The sequence below is a fragment of the Pungitius pungitius genome, chromosome 18 (genome assembly GCF_949316345.1).
Source record: "Pungitius pungitius chromosome 18, fPunPun2.1, whole genome shotgun sequence".
In the NCBI taxonomy this organism is placed as follows: domain Eukaryota; kingdom Metazoa; phylum Chordata; class Actinopteri; order Perciformes; family Gasterosteidae; genus Pungitius; species Pungitius pungitius.
In genome coordinates this window covers 15,599,506-15,616,666 of record NC_084917.1, presented here as the reverse complement: position 1 = coordinate 15,616,666, position 17,161 = coordinate 15,599,506, and the positions used below count along the sequence as shown (strand labels likewise).

General features: G+C 42.2%; 1 protein-coding gene across 2 annotated transcripts; it reads left to right on the top strand.

The window, feature by feature from the left end:
* Positions 1-684: 684 nt before the first annotated feature.
* zer1 (zyg-11 related, cell cycle regulator) lies at positions 685-13,581 on the top strand. Of its 2 annotated transcripts, none has more exons than XM_037485026.2 (16): positions 685-808; positions 1,760-1,977; positions 2,063-2,213; positions 4,948-5,402; positions 6,574-6,747; positions 6,851-6,965; positions 7,135-7,281; positions 7,380-7,553; positions 8,593-8,808; positions 9,559-9,600; positions 9,756-9,875; positions 10,062-10,177; positions 10,996-11,184; positions 12,076-12,173; positions 12,401-12,503; positions 13,103-13,581. In XM_037485026.2, exons 2-16 carry the CDS (start codon positions 1,811-1,813, stop codon positions 13,188-13,190), a joined length of 2,355 nt encoding a protein of 784 aa, XP_037340923.2. In that variant the 5' UTR covers positions 685-808; positions 1,760-1,810; the 3' UTR covers positions 13,191-13,581. The 2 variants fall into 2 exon arrangements, with proteins under 2 accessions (XP_037340923.2, XP_062414805.1); XM_062558821.1 differs by lacking the exon at positions 685-808 and adding an exon at positions 834-1,422.
* Positions 13,582-17,161: the final 3,580 nt, after the last annotated feature.

Here is a 17,161-nt window from a genome sequence, read left to right as displayed (position 1 = left end):
ACATAATGATTTGTTTGTTTAACAATTGTACGGTTAACATTGATTGGATTCCTTAATAAACAAACCAGTTTGCTTGTGCAGGGAACATGGCTGGATTAAGGAGGATACCCTGTGGCAAATTTGCTCTTGAGTCCTTATTGATGAGGACCACAAGATCAGGCTATATTGAAGGATCTGCCTTTGTTATTATTCTTTAGTGGTGCAAATTGTTGTCAACCAAATTACAGATTGTACACATTCTAAAGTATCCAGTGGTTTAGGGCTCCTGAGGTCTGGGCCATCTAGAAGGGATTTCAATTGTTTAAGTAAAGATCCAGAAACGTATCATTGAATAAACCATGTTGCATGTTGTCACGGTTTGGCACACAGTTGTACAAAAGTACAAACAAACAAAGAGAGTGTAAAATATCTAGAACCCATTTAGGTTTCTTCTACATGGTTTTGATAAGAAAATAAATACATAATCAGAAAATAAATCATGTTTTCATTACACGTTAACAGTACTAGTAATACTACAACTGCTACTAATTACATTAAAAACTGACCACGTTAAGATCATTCTTGAAAATAGTAATAATATTCTGAAGCAGTATATTCATTGGACCTGGATGGACGACTGATGGAATAACCAACATTGGAAGACTACGAGGAAAAGATTGAGGGGACGGAGGAGGAGGAGAAATAGGAGGAGGAGGAGAAGGAGGAGGAGTCTGTTTGTTGACATCGGACGAAAGAGAAAATCAAATGAGTGAAGTCTAATGATAATAACTCAATTTCTCGCCGTCATCAAGACTTGGCGAAAGCTAAGGTAAAGCAGCGGCTAAAGAGACAGGTGGCCGCAGTTTGTTGCCTGTGCTCCCACCACGCACAGGGCTTAGCTAGAGCTAGCCCCACTAGCTCTGTTAGCTAGCGTCATAGAAGGGAAAGTAATCGTTAGCCACAAGCTAATTTAGAGGCTGTAATGTAACGTTATATCGCTGACACCGTGTTGGCAAGGTGACGCTAAACTAGAAACAACAAGTGTAGCTTTATAGTATTTCCGCTAGTTGTGAGTGAGTCGGTTTATAGTTGTTGTCTGTTTGTAAGTGGCTATTTATCGTTAGTAAATGATTGTACAGTGTAGCTAGCTAGGAAGCTAGCTAACTTCGTAACAGTGTCTCCCAGGACTCATTGCTGTGTGTGGTTAACGTTAACGTAATAACGTTAATACACTGCTACGGTAACCTTATGGAACAGCTTATCCGAAGTTACTACGTTAGCTTAATAGCAAGATTACTTCAGCGTAAACTAAATACCATAATTTAGTTTGAACCGTTGACACAAGTTGTGGCAGAGTAACCGACATTAGGTGTGAAGGCGATCCGTCCGAAGCGTGTGCAATGCCCGCAAAGAGGTCGTCTAATCGGGACAAAATTGGCTCAGGTTATTGTGGCACTAAGTTGTTGTGACATAAATAGTTTGTATTTAGTTAGTTTAGTAATTAACAGAAGAGTCATTGAACATGCGTGTAATGATTTGAATGTAATTAGCGTAACTTTAATTAACTAATATTTTTTGTTACATAGAAAAAGGGCACCACACAAAACATTTAACATAACAGCAATATTTATTAACCTAAAACGTCCTCGTTTTACTGCAGCGAATGTCAAACATAGTGGAAAAATGAAACGTTTTCAATGCTTCCATTTAATCCTCACGTAAGTGAGACTGTCATGGGGACAGTTTAGACGTTTATGGTGTTTATTGTGTCCAATGGCAGGTCCCCTGCACTGCCCTGTCCTCGGTCTGAGCAGGAGGAGAAGAGGCTAACATGGCAGCCAAAGCAGGAGACAACCCTGACAGCCTCATGACCCTGGCAACCATCTTCTGCCTGAGGAACCTGAGGAAGTCCATGTGCTACCAGGGATTCAGGAGCAAGCTTAGTCTGCGCTCGGACATCTTCCTTCCCAGTGAAATCTGCGACAAGCTGGTCAACACGTAAGGAACTGTGTTGGTTGATGGTTGATCCAATTTCTGAGTCTTCTTGGTCAAAATCCAATGTTGTTTCATTTTTTTCAAACAGATACATGGAGTTGGTCCACACAGACATTAACTTTGAACCAGAGGAGAGCTTCTTTCAGCTATTTTCGGACCCTCGAAGCACCAGACTGAACAGAGTACAGCTGAGAGAAGACTTTGTACGTGACAGAGATCTGGAGGCCATTAAAAAACAGGTGGGACATCAAAAGTTAGTCAAAAACCAGTTTTCACAATAAGCCGATTACAGCTCTCATTTTGCAGTTCACCTCTTTGGATCATCTCAAACATAATACTTTCTAAAGAAAAAATTAAGGCACTATATTTTTTTGTCTCATTTTTATTGTTTTCATTTCCCATCTACCTATTATTGCGCTGTACTTAATTATGTAGACACAGACAAAATGACAGTAGATAGAGAGCATATCACAAGCAGTCATGTTCTCCAAACCTTTGATTTGTTAATGAAAACTAAGGCGAAACGCTGTCGGCACGTCTTTATCCCAATGCATGGGTTTTACTCGGTGGTAGATCTGTTTGGCTAAACCGTAAAGGTGCCCCGATTAGGATTTGAGGGCCTGATCACACTGTCTATTTGAAGCATTATTTTTTACTATGTAGCATTATTTATTTAAATGACAGTTGCCTAAAAATGGGAAGATGGAGAATTATCATTGAATTGTGAACTTGACAACATAGCCCACTTTCTCTCTCTCTCTCTCTCTCTTTCTCTCTTTTATACATTCACTCTTATAAGCCATTTTTATACAGCGAGCCTCAAAGAAATGCTGTAAAGAAGAGTATGCCTTGAGGTAACCTCTGGGTTTGAAAGATGACACCCGTGCTGAATGGCCTTAAACCTGCATTCTCTCTACTGGCCATCAGGAGGCGACTGCTCTCGTCGCAGCCTGTTGTATGAAAGTCTATGAGATAATGAGTCTTATTCCCACTTGGTTTATTAACTTACTAAACATTGCCTCATCCACTAGTTGTAAGGTTTCTTCAATACAGCCTTGTGGTCCTATTAGAGTCAAATTGACCTTAAAACCAAGTTAAACTTTAGGGCGGGCTACCTTGTGATTGACAGGCTACTACCACAGAGTCATCTAGTCAGTCCTGACAGTTTTCTTTGTTTTTACCTAATAATCTTTCTATGGTAATCTTTTTTTTACTTCAAGAAACACTAAACCTTTTGGTCTCCTGAAAATGTTCAGTTTTGTTTATGATAAATGATAAATCATTTAGACCCAAATCTACCTCAATATATTATAAGTAGAACAGAACAATAATAATTATAATACTTTTGTATTAGACACTTTACAATGTGAATCTAAGGGGATGGATAGTTTTGGTGGTGGCAGAGGAGAGGGAGGCTTTGAGCTGTGCAATGTTCCTGAGGTGGAAGAAGGCCATCTTGGTGATGTGGTTGGCATTGGGTAGGAAAAAAAGGGTGGGGTCGAGGATGATACCGAAGTTGCGGAGCAGACTGGAGGGGGGGACGATGGAGCCATCAATGTTGACTGAGAATGTCTGTGCTGAGTGGGTGAGGGTGGTAGGGCCGATGATGAGTATTTCAGATTTATTGCAGTTGAGTTTGAGAGTTCTGTATGTCAGTGAGACAGGCAGTGACAGTGGAGTGGGAGACTGCGGTGATGTCTTGGAGGAGAAGTAGAGTTTGGTGTCGTCGGCGTAGCAGTGGAAGTTGAGGATGAGCATGACGATGGATGATTTGTCCGAGGGGAAGGATGTAAATGATGAAGAGGAGAGGACCAAGCACGGAACCATAGGGGACACCATGGGGGACACCATGGGTGACTGGGGAGGATTTACAGTTGTTTAGGGCAATGAATGGATGCCGGTCTGAGAGATATGAGGTGAACCAGGAGAGGGCCGTGCCAGTTATGCCAAGGGAGTTGCCTACTGAAGACATGAGAGGAGGATGGAGTGGTTGATAATGTTTAAGTCGGCGCTGAGGTCAAGGAGAATGAGGATGGTGAGGAAGTCAGAGTAAGCAGAGAGGAGTATGTCATTTGTGATTTTCAGTGAGGCGGTTTCTATGCTGTGTTTTGAGCGGAAGCCGGATTGGAAGGGTTTGTAGAGATTATGGAGATTGAGGTGGGACTTGAGTTGTGATGCCACAGCTTTCTCAAGGACTTTGGACAGGTACGGGAGGTTGGAGATTTAGCTGGTAGTTGTTGGGGATGTCGGGGTCGAGTTTTTTTCAACACGTGGTTGACAGCAGTGGTAGTGGTGGGGGATGGGACAGCCAGCTGGTTGTGTATTGCAAATATTTTAGCGTTGAAGAATTTTTATTTTTTTGTTGGAGCCAGATTTGATGATGGAGGACTAATAAGAGGAAGGAGTGGTGTTGAGTCCGGTGGTGTTGAGTCCGGTTTTGTTGGCAAGACGTTCCAATTGACGGCCTTACCAGGGTCCAGATCATTCAGTGTTTTCTTAGTTGTAGTTATTTAGAGCAGGTTGTCCTTCAATCAGATGAGCGTGGTGCAAGTGTATTATCAAGAGCCGTACAGTACGGCTGTCAAACAGTGAGAAGGAATGTTTTCTAACTAGAAGAAGGATAGGCTCTGTGATGATCAGATGCCCAATTCTCAGCTCTTCCTCTATTTTGTGAACAAGTGATATTTTCCAGATTATAGTGCATGCTCCTCTTTGCTGTATGTATGTATGTCTATTTCCTTGGGGTTTACCCAGTCTATTTCTACTGAATGGGTACGAATGATTTGATAAACTCTCATGTGCAGGGGACACCTGGCATGGTAGCTGCAGTCATCAGTGTGTGAATGATGACATGCAATGTCAAAGCACTTTGAGTGGTTGAAAGTCGCAAATAGATATCTATTTACCAATTAATTGCAGCATAACACAATCTCTAAATGTGGTTTATTAATGATTCATTTCTTGTCTCTCCAGGACCCGATTGAGCTGCACCTCACCTACTGCAATAGTCTCTCGTCCCGCAGCTTGAAAACACTGACCTGCTTCCGGGAGACCTTGGTTTCTCTATGTCTCTTCGGCTGCAGCCACATCTTCTACAGGAAGGGCGGCGCCCCGCTCGCCTGTAACGAAGACACCGAGGATGAGGATGAGGAGAGCCCTGCTTCTAGGCAAGCACTCGAGACAGACTTTAACTTCGAGGGCTTCAACCGCCTCAGGTTGCTCAACTTAGGTGGCCTGCCTGACGAGGTGGATGCTGAGAGCCTACTCAAACCCCTCAAGTCGCTCATCTCACTTGATCTGTCTAATGTGCAATTGCTGGGAACAGCCTTTCTCACCCAGTGGAAGGATAGACTGGCATCCCTTGTGCTCTACAACGTTGACCTGTCAGAGGAGTTGGTCAGTACAGTGGTGGAGCTCTCTAACCTCAGGTAAGGTGGGAGGGGCTTCTCTGTGAAAGTTGTCATTATGCTCTTGCTACACCGTGTATATTCTGCCAGGGGGTCATGCCTGTTTGAAAATTGGAAGGGATCAATTACAATGTACATTTGATTCATGCATGGATCAAATGTAGCTGGCTGTAGGTGGCTGTCAAATTCTCTGTATGACTTTACAGGTGATGGTTGCTGTGTATAAGGTAGTATTCAATAGCAGCAAACAGCAGAGGGGAGAAAATTGATAGGTTAGGATTCTGATCATGTTGGGCTTTTTGGTTTATGTCCTCATTTCAAAGGTGAGTGAGAATGTTTGCTCTCATGCTTAAAGGTTCTCTTCTCACTGACCACTTTCCTCTCTTTTCTGTTATTCCCGGACTACTCGGCCTCTCTCTCTCCCCCATGTGTGTAAATATCCCTGGAGCCTGGATGCTTATAAGAACACATATTTAATTGGCAGAGTAGCATTGTGACACTTGTAATTGGTCGGTGTGTTTCCTGGAGTTTCATCTTATTTTTCCAACATTACTCTTTGAGTTCTCTCTCTCTCTCTCTCTCCCTCTCTCGCTGGTATCATTTTGGGAAGCTGTCTTCCTCCAGCTGCTCAGCAGCAGAACGACACTGTGTGAACAGAGTGGATCAACTTTGTCAGGTCAAAGGCTGTTAAGTGTGTGTAGCCATGAACATGCAACCTCTAATGTTGCACTTTCACGTAGTCCTTTAATGATAGACTAATGGATGGAAATATGTTTCTGTACATTTTTATTGACAGTTTTATTTATTAAATAAATGTATTAGACCATTTTGAACCACAGTCAATTAAGAGCTTTGAAAAGAGTGTTGAAATGTGCTTTTACAGTGTTTCCCCTAAACTTCAGGAGGCGTTGCAGTAGTCGGGCCAGGCCGGGGGGTGGGGGGGGTAGTAGAGTCGGGCAAACGGTTAGGCTGACAGTGGTGGGGAGCTGGGGGTGTATTAGTTGGGCAAACGTGGGTAGTCACTCTGGTGCTCTCTGCCCCGCTGCACATATTTGTGACATATTAATATCAGGACTCAGGAAACATTACCAAAATATGTCGGACATACAAGGAATTTGACTTGTTGGTTGGTACTGCCACACCTTTTGAGAAGAATGCGCCACTGTCATTAATAAAGCTCTACATTCTACAGGCTGCTTGACATCTCGCGGGAGAGCAGGAGGACCTCTAAGTTTAAGATGAGCAGGAAAATCCTGACGGCCATCGTACAGCGTCTGGTCAACCTGGTGTCACTAGATATCTCCGGTCACATTATGCTGGACAACTGCACGGTTCCACACTTTGAAGAAGCTATGGGTCGGCCAAGGTGGGTAACCAAGTCTACAATGAATGTTGGAGAGTAAATGTTGCCCTGTCTTTCAGATGAACAACGACATTCTTAATAAGCCAGTTCTTTTCCACTCTTTCAGCATTGAGCCTTGCAAGAGCAGCATCTATCCTTTCCAGGAGCTGAAAAGGCCGCTGCAGTTTCTGGGCTTGTACGACACCACCCTCTGTAATGTGACTCATATCCCTGCTCATAAGGTACTGTTCATTACAGTTTACAACACTGATGAGGGTAATTTGGGCATCACATCTATAGGCAGACAAGCTTCAGTATTCTGTGATTCAAATGAAAAATTAATTCTCTGCATAATAATAATGACAGGTTTTGTTTTGTGAGTTACATCAGCGTGTTTTCGGCCTGTTTCAGGTGACTGGATCAAAGCATGAAGACCAGGTCCTGAATGCCATCGAGGCTTACACAGAGTTTCGCCCTGAGCTAGCCCACAGAGCCATCAATCAGCTGTTCGACATCGCCAGGATACAGCACTGCAGCCAACTGCTCCGAGCTTTGCAAGTATGATCAGTTCGATTTGGTCCTTCTTTGAAGGAGGATAGAGGTGATATCCTGTTGCCACCATATTATACCTCACCTTCTTTCTTCTTTCCTTTCAGCTTGTCATAGCTGCATTAAAGTGCCATAAATATGATAAGAGCATCCAGGTGACGGGCAGCGCTGCTCTGTTCTACCTGACCAACAACGAGTACCGCAGTGACCAGAGTGTGCGGTTGCGCAGAGAGGTCATTCTGGTGCTCCTAAATGGAATGGAGCAGTACCAGGAGGTCACCGTAAGTCTACCCTGTGGCCTCAGACTAAAAACTGGTTTCAATCAATCAATTAGAAGTAATGTAAAGAGTTGAATAATTGATTAAAATGTAAGTGGCTTTAGACAATGGTGCCCAACCACCAGGCCACTTTTACCCGGACACAGAGGAGAAAAAAAACATGTTTGTACCTGTTGAAGTGGCACCCAAGAGTTTTTTTTGCTACTGTGTGAAGTGCCACCTGCTCATTAGCAGCGATAAAAATTCACACACACACACACACACACACACACACAGATTTGGGGTAAAATGCGTGGGCCAGGGATCAAACTTAACTATCGATTAGTGATTGTGAGTGGCTTTACAAACACACGTTCTTTCTCATATTTGGATTCCTAATTAAATGGCAACATTTGAATAACTTGCATTGGAGCACCTCTGTGGTAATGTATCTGCTCCAAATCTAAACAGTATCCAGCCAGAGTTTGGATGGGCACAGCTGCTCCATACCCAATACTAAGGGTTTCATTTACAGAATATCTATAGCAGTTTATAGACCAGTATCAAAACGTCAAAATGACATTCAGAAATAGAACTATATAAGAGACACTCTGAGCGACAGCAAGTTACAACAGCAATAATGCATAAAGCAGCATATGTTTAGTAGTGAGGATCTCTTCGAGTGAGGGGGGGTCCAGCACAAAAAACAATAAAGCTGGATAAAGCTGGATTTTGAATCTCAGGCAAAGAAAAACAAACACTTTCAGTAATGCAGGTTGAGCAATTACATAATAACAAAATAACTTTCTAACAGCCACGTTTTTTTAATCCATTCCATTTTTATCCAACCAATTTTTTCTTGCGTTGGTTTGTCAACAGTTCTCCCGCACGCTGCATCCAACGTATTCTTCCGAACTTTGGCTCCACTAGTTGTTCACACTCTTTCACCGGCAGACAGAGAGCGCATGCGTTGGAGTTAACAGATTGCTTCGTTAAATCATGTCATCATTTCTACATCATGTTGGTCATCAGACAGTTAACCCTCCTGTGTGTCCCACGCCAGGTCCAGAGGAACTGCTGCTTGACTCTGTGTAACTTCAGTATTCCAGAGGAGGTGGAGTTCCAGTACAGTCGGGTCAACCAGCTGCTAATGAAAATCCTGGAACCAGCCCGGCAGGATGAGTCCATCCAGAGAATCGCTGTGCACCTCTGCAATGCTTTGGTCTGTCAGGTGGCCAACCATCAAAAGGAGGCGGTGGGGAAAATGGGCTTTGTCAAGGTAACAAGATATTATATTTATTAATTCTAACTTACCCAGGAATGATGAACTACTGTATGAGCTTAAGATTATGATAAACAGTTATCAGATTATCTTTCTTCTACTGTCATAAAATGATTTCAATTATGAATCAAAAGTGTGTGTGTGTGTGTGTGTGTGTGTGTGTGTGTGTGCAGACCTAAATAAGGTATCAAAAGCAGCCTTTGTTCTGTTCTTTGTTCAATCTAATGTTATATAATATTTCACTGTTCACTGTTGATTCAAATCTACGCAAACTCACGCTAGGACTGATATAAAATACTGTAATGTAGGAAGCATATGGAGAATGCACAACATCTGAAGGTACATTTCAATTGAATGAGAAAGTGCATACAAACTTTTGACTGGTACTGTACATGTAGTGTGTGCGCACATGGTTTATAGTTTTTTCCACCACAATCTTGGTACATTTGTGGTCTAGCAGCAGGCCGCAGCTACAATGTCCACAACAACAATGTGTTGTTTGCCACAGTGCGACTGTGGGTGTCTTGCTGTTTCGCCATTCTCCCCTTATTTTGCAATTGAAAGATTTTTTTTGGAGAGTTGTTCCTGTGTTAATGTAAGGGTTTCGAGAGGATGTTCTATGTGTACAGACTTCAAAGCCCTCGTAGTGATTTGCAATTTGTGGGCTTTACAAAATAAAATGGATTGAATTGAAAGCACCCTGACCGCTCTCGGCTGATAAAGTATTTTTTACTTCTTCCTTCACAGAGAATGTTGAATTTAATTCAGAAGAAGTTACAGGACAGAAGGGTAAGTTTCTCTTTAATTCCCCCTGGATCTTTGAACTTGAAATTGGATGGTTTTAGACTTGCAATAGACAATTATAACTATTAACCATGCTGCACTATATCTGTTTGTCTACCTGTTGGATCCTTGTCTTGAAGTGTGTGTTTGTTTCCCTTCAGTGTGACCAGGTGATGGAGTTTGCCTGGAGCGCACTGTGGAACATCACTGATGAGACACCTGACAACTGTCAGATGTTTCTGAACTGTCGGGGCATGAGTCTTTTTCTGGAGTGTCTACAGGTGAGGCACCCGGCAATCCACTCTGCATGCTCAGGCAGTCCACTCTGCATGCTCAGGCAGTCCACTCTGCATGCTCAGGCAGTCCACTCCGCATGCTTGCACGTTAGATAGGAAATATCCTGCTGACGGCAGTAGTTTTACTATGTGATAACATAGCTCTCCTCTTGTTGCATGATCTTACTCCAGGAGTTTCCAGACAAGCAGGAGCTTCACCGCAACATGTTGGGGCTGTTAGGAAACGTTGCAGAGGTGAGAGCTCTGAGGCCACAGCTGCTCACCCCCCAGTTCATCTCTGTGTTCAGGTAAGAGTGTGCGTTGGATCGTTTAGTAAATCAACTATTTTTCTTTAAAATATTTTTTCTGTACGAAGTCGGACCTTCGGGGTGTACATAACACATTAACTCAAATACTTCCATTTCATGGTTAATATATGTCCCGCCATGTATTTATAGTTGGGACTTGCATATATATATTTATATTAGGGAACATTTATGTGATGAAACCAGTCCATATAAATATATATGGCCTATGTGTGTTTACATTTCTTATTGAGCTTAAGAGGTTTTTTTTTATACAATTGTGTCCTGCACACACACACACACACACACACACACAGTGCCACCTGTTCTTGTTCGTGTTACAGTTGGTGTCTCCAGGTACACATTTAGCTGTGACTCATACTCTGTAGTCCACTAAATATTATACCTCTAGACATCTAAAAAGCTCTTGTATCTGTCAATGTGTTAATACATCCTCACCAACACAGCAGTGTGTTTGCCCTGACTGCAACACACAGTAACTGCTAAACAGATGAAAGCTTTGTTAAAGAAATATCTTGGGTCTGTCTTTGGCTGCAGACTTGAATGCAGAGCATTATATATACTTTTGCATAACGACTACATGGCAACAGGCTGAAGATTTTACCTGCTACCCACATAAAAAGACAATTGCTCCTTCATATCATTGGAGCACTGACAGACATAACCCATTACTGAACTCGATGAACCACACAGTTGAAACACAACTAAATATAGAGTGTGGCTCAAAGTAAATTAACGTCTGAGGGTTTTAATGTTATCTGCCAGAAATAGTCTGATATTTGTTGTTCTGTGTTGGACAGTAACCTGCTGGACAGTAAGGCTGACGGGATCGAGGTGTCTTACAACGCATGTGGGGTGCTCTCACACATCATGTTTGATGGGCCAGAGGTTTGGTCCATGGAAGAGCCGCTAAGAAACACTGTGATGGACAAGATGTGGGACGCCATTCAGACCTGGGACGTCACCTCACGGCGCAACATCAACTACAGGTGATCATCTGATTAGTTATTATTGTCATATCAACTTCTCATAAAGTATTATATAGCATTATGAGATGCATAAAACATGTCATAAAGATTTATGAAAGCAAATACTATAAATTAAAAACTCCAGAAGAAATAGTTCAATTATATTTAGAGCAGCTGTGTTCTGACATGTAATGATGCCTTCACACCAAACGCTGTGTACTTGGGGGATCATTTCTGGTCAATTCGCATGAATCTCCTCATTCACGCTAGACGCTGCGAAGAGATTGCCCAGAAAACTTTCAACTTTCCGCCATCTTTTTTCCTCTACATCAACCATGGAAGATAAAGACACTCTGTCCTTGTTTCGGGAAGTCCAACTCACTTCGGACCACCAAATGCTCTTTTGTTTTAATACTAAATAGATTCCGTAGGCGCAGACAAACTTCTACAGGGACTGCGTCTGGATGACCACTGCTTCCAGCGGTACATGATGCTAGCCGTTAGCCCGTTTGATAGCCCATGGCAAAACACTGAGCTCAAGCACATCATTTAAGAGCCACATTAAATAGTTAATTACACATTATTATTGAGTAAACATGTGATAAAAAAGCATGTGATATTACTTCTATCAGGCTACAAATCTTAAGTGGATATTCAGTAGCAGCTTTGTTGTTAAACAATTCAATTACCCTACACTACAATGTACAATATTCAGTGCAGGCACATATGGTTGTATCTTGTTGCAACCATATAATGCACCGCAAATTTGCGTCACTCGAGTCTCGTCTGCGCATAGACTTTGTATGAATATATCACACATCACGTGTGTATATGGGTAACAATCAGTAAATACTACACGGAAGTTGTGGTTTTCCTCCATCTTGAATGTTGAGTTTACCGTTGGTCTCTCAGGTCATTCGAGCCTATCCTGCGGCTGCTGCCTCAGAGCATCGCTCCCGTCAGTCAGCACTGGGCCACGTGGGCGCTCTTCAACCTGGTGTCAGTTTACCGTGAGTATCCACTGTGCTCAGTGTCTACATCGTCACAGGTGCTCTCACCTACTGGCATGGACACAACTTGTTTTTCATATACAGCTAGTTGATAATACAAATATTTGTATTTCTATAATAATAGACATGTACACGTTCCACCTGATTATACATTTATTCATCTACACACACTACAGTTCCTTACTGCTGATGCCTAATATCTCTTTACATGTATTTTTGCTCCACAGCAAGCAAGTATTGTCCTCTTCTGATAAAGGAAGGAGGAGTAATTCTTCTAGAGAAAGTTCTGGAGTTGGAAAGCTCAAAGCCAGAGACAAAGGACATGGCCAGGTGAGACTTCATGTTGTGTTTGAATGCATCCTTTTTATCAGCCAAGATCAATTCTGCAGCTGATGGTTGATTCACAGATGCAGTAGCAGCACAAGAACTAGCTTTCCTGGTTTATCGTTTGTCTGTTGCACTTAATAAAGAGATATTGCAAGTATTTAGCCAAATGAAGTTGTCAGTAGCCAGGCCTGGAATCCCTTCTATTAAGGGGTAAGGCCACACATGACTTCAGTAATACAAATGAGTCTTGGAATGGCTAGATGTAACACTGGTGTAACTTACCAACACCTTCCTGTCAGCACACACAGAACCAACCGATTGTGTGGCATGCTGCTTAGAAAAGATTTCAGGCAGCATTACACATGTAGGTCCTGACATTGCCTGTAGTGTGGGAATGATGTGTTAACTTCAAGTAGGCCACTTTCTCTAATCCTTTCCCTATAAAACATAGATAGATTTAATCTACTCTCACCAGAGACTGTTGTTCCCTGTTTGTTCTTACTACAAGTGAGCCGAGAAACCATTTCAGCACAGGCATACAATGGACTGTTTAAGAAGTGGACAGAACCTAACCCTTGACTTGTCTACATTGAATGTTTCAGCAAAGTGATGGAACAGTGTGAAAACTTCAAAGAAGACCCCATGGAAACCAGTAATGGACAGGAGGTAAACCTTGGACGACGAGGTTGACATCATAGGAACCATTACTCCCATCAAACATTCAACAAACCGACCTAAGGCGCCATACACTGTCATCACCATCACAATGGGCAATCGTGTGCATTATTCTTATCATTGTCATTTTTGTAGAGCAGAAATTTGTCTCTGACCCTTTTCACAGCCGTTCAAACACACACAGTGTGAGTGACAGATGCCGTCAGAGGGCTCATTCACTGGGCTGTTGACACAGTGAATATAGGACTTTATGTGTGTAGGCTATGGAAGCATCACACGGATGTTGACAGGAGGGAGTTCTTCCCCTACTGGCACAATGATTTGTTTTTGTTATATATGTAAATATTCTCAGTTTGTCTCTTCCTTTTACTGTGTGTATGTTTTATAATATAACTGTAAACACTCATGACTTTACTCTGTTTAAATTTGTTTAGGTTTGAATGGCATATGGTCAGTACTAAGAAACTATATCATTCATATGTAGGCTGGCAGTCCTGGATTCTCTGCTCTTATTTAGATTTGGTTGCTACTTGCGTCTGTTTTTAATGATCTGGCATTTTAACGTGATTCGGTTGATTATTCCTTTTGGAAGTCAAAGCACCTGGTGGCTCCACTTTATATGACCAAAACTATGCAGGTCCCTTTGCACAAAGCTAGGTTGTTTAAAGAAAAGCTTTTTCCAGGTTGATGTGAGAGAACAGCCCGAGCTCATCTACTGGGGTGGAGCGCATGCTGACTGAGCCAGACGTGATGTGGGTCTCACTGAAACCAGGAGAGCTCCCACTATCCGCTGTCACAAATCTAGTATTGCACCCTTTTTGGCACCCAAGTCATTGTTCGCTACCAGCAGACCGGACTGAATGAAGCAGGGGGTGATTACACCAGGCCGTCAGAACGGTGCAGCTACTGCTAATCTCAGTGCTTCATAAGGACTACGTTGTCATCACAGTAGTGCTTTGCTGTTTATTCCAGTGCTGTGGAATTAGAATTGATGAAGTAGATGTATAAATAGTAAGGACATTGAACGGTGAAATCGGCATCTGGAATCTTACAGCTTCTTTCATCCTGTGGTGAAGAGTGAGGCCCGACCATTAGAAAGACTACGCTCCTGAACTACACACCTTATAGTGCAACTGCCGGGAGGACATTCTTGAAATTGAAGTAATGAAATCACAAATATATACAGTGTCTCCTTTTGACCACCTCTTCTGCTAAATGTTAAAGACGTTCTTTGAGTTTTCTTGTAAACGGTTTCTCACCAAAACCTAAAAGCTATTGTGTGGATGTTTGAAGACTGAGAAAGCAGCAGGAATACATGTTTCACTCACACACATATGACACATGAATATATGTGTATATATGCGTATAAGACATTGCTGCAAAACACAACTAGTGGTTCAATCTCCCCAGTCTACCTTAAGAGGGCCCTTACTAACTGGTTGATATAATGGCTTCTCACAAATAGTTCTGAGATCCTTTACAGGACTTTTGAATGAGGACATTCTTCTGCAAAGGGCATTCGCATTAAATATCCAACTTAGCTGTCAAAGGCAGGGTCTTGACACATTTGCCACATTTTTATCTAAGAGACTAGATTACCTGTTATAATATAACAATGTTCAAATCAGTGAGGCATGGCTGATACACCGCAATGTGTGTTGTATTAATACTTCAAGAACAAATCGTGCATTGTATTTTATTTGAGAAGTACGACACACAAGTGTGTTCCATGCGATGTAGTAGATGGCTCCATTGATTAATCACATATGTTGTTGTGTCCAACCGCCAGTCCACGTCCCAAAGATAGTCCATTTAAACTCATATGAACCGGAGTAAATGACCACCAAGTCTTTATCACCATTTTAATAGATAAGTGTTTTGGTCTATCAATTGGTACAGCTCAATTTCTATTGCTAATGTTCAAGTAGTGGTGTGAGATTAAAAGCTTTCTTTTCGGAATTCAAGTGTGTTGACATGAAGAGGATTTACAATTCAACAAAATATTGTGAGTTTGTAGTTTATAAATCCCCAGTGTTTGTTTAATTACCATAATAGTATCAACTAGATGACCATTTAGAAATTGAAATCCTCCATCACGCCTTCTTTCGAATTTCAAGTCCAATTTCTCCGTTTTTTACAGGAAGAAATAATGTCTAGAGCTGAAAATTGTAAAGCTATGGATGTCAGTGACGACAAGAAGCTACTGTAGAGGGATGAGTGTCATTTATGAAGATGTATCTAACTTAAGAAACCTAGTTGAAGTGAAAAACTGCTGTGTTTCAGATTTCATCTACTAAAGCTGTCAACACTCCGTTACTGATTTGTTTTGTAACTGTAATCTGTAATCCAAAATGGAGTGGTGAATATTTGATCAAACAAGATGGGATTCCAGCTTTTCCTGCTCTGGATTGAACCAGGCCATTAGTGTAACTATATGAATAAGCAATAAAGGTGGAGTGGTAAAGAATTGGAATTCAGCTTTGTTTTTCTACAAATACTATTAGTTAAATAGTAATAACTGAAATGAAGCAGTGGTGAGCCCGGATCTCCAGTATACAGCCCTCCTTTCCTCTGGGCACACAGCTGGACACGTTGAACGTGTGTGTACGACTTTGTTCTTTGTTGTGCTTTTACGATTTTCGTGCTAAACTTTGTCACAGAGAAACTATGACTTTTAGAGAGTCTGTCAGTGCTAGTCATTCAGAATGCCAGCGAGCCATGGTAAGTATTGAGTTTCATTATTGGTGGGGACAGGAAAGACCTCACAAATAAATGATTCATCCTCAGGAATTATTGCAAAGAATTGTTATATTGTACCTTTAAGAAAGAAAGATGGCTGTCTCAGTGTGTCGGTGGGCTTTGTGTTCTTTTTGCTGCTGTTCTTGTTGCTCTTTGGGTGCTCTTCTCCCAGTACACTAACAGCTGCACCTCCAGTCACCAGTCCGTCAGGCTTCTGAAGTTTACAGATGACACCACCCTCATTGGACTCATCTCTAGGCGGAATCTGACCATCTGTTCACCTGGTGCAGTCAAAGCAACGCTCTGAAGACGGTGGAGATGCTCCTCCATCACCGTGTGGTACGCTGCAGCCACAGCCAAGGACAAGGGCCGGCTGCAGCGGGTCATCCGCTCTGCAGAGAGGGTGATTGGCTGCAATCTGCCGTCTCTTGAACACTGTTCTGCGCCTGCGTAAGAGGAAATACCTTCCACTTCGCTGGCTGAGCAGCCGATCAGAATGATCAGAAGGCCCGACTGACCAACAGTTCAACATGTTGAATCGGCCGTTACGAAGCCGACGAGGACCAACTTCGGCCGACTGTGTGGAACACACTGAGGAGATTTAATCTGCCCGACGGCCGACCGTCCATCAACAGAGCCCTGGTCCCCCACTGAGTGACTGACCCTTTTTCCTACCGGTCACTCCCCTGCACATCTCCTCATTCTCCAAATTTAATTCAATTCAATTCATTTTATTTTGTATAGCCCAAAATCGCATATTACAAGTTAGCCTCAGAGGGCTTTACAGTCTGTACACATGCAACATCCTCTGTCCCGAAACCCTCACATCGGCACAGGAAAAACAAACTGCAATGGATCTCATGTGTACAGAATCAACAATACTTAATCCCTTTAACACACACACAGTACACTTGTGTAGATTATGGTCATGCTATATGCAATATGCTATATTTCCTGCACTGTGTTGATTTGTCCAATGTCTTATTGTCTTGTCTTGTTATTGGCTATGCATCACCAGCCATGTCAAATTCCTTGTATGTCCAACATATTTTGGCAATGATTGTGCATGATTCACACTTCCAATGTGTGTGTCTGATCCTCTGTTCTTTTACATGGTCCAGTAAAATGTTGGATTTTTATAAAAGTTATAGAGGTGTTTTAGCTTTTATAACAAAAAAGCAAGATGTAAGATGTACAAGATGTTGTAAATGCAAACATTCAGAAATGATCTTTTCCCTCAGGGCTTT

What these genes read in the sequence shown, in the direction of transcription:
- zer1 (XM_037485026.2), top strand. Translation starts at nt 1,811, where the DNA reads ATGGCAGCCAAAGCAGGAGACAACCCTGACAGCCTCATGACCCTGGCA. An exon ending in GTGGAGCTCTCTAACCTCAG is followed by an intron (nt 5,403 to 6,573) that starts GTAAGGTGGGAG and finishes TACATTCTACAG; the next exon opens with GCTGCTTGACATCTCGCGGG. An exon ending in CGGCGCAACATCAACTACAG is followed by an intron (nt 11,185 to 12,075) that starts GTGATCATCTGA and finishes TTGGTCTCTCAG; the next exon opens with GTCATTCGAGCCTATCCTGC.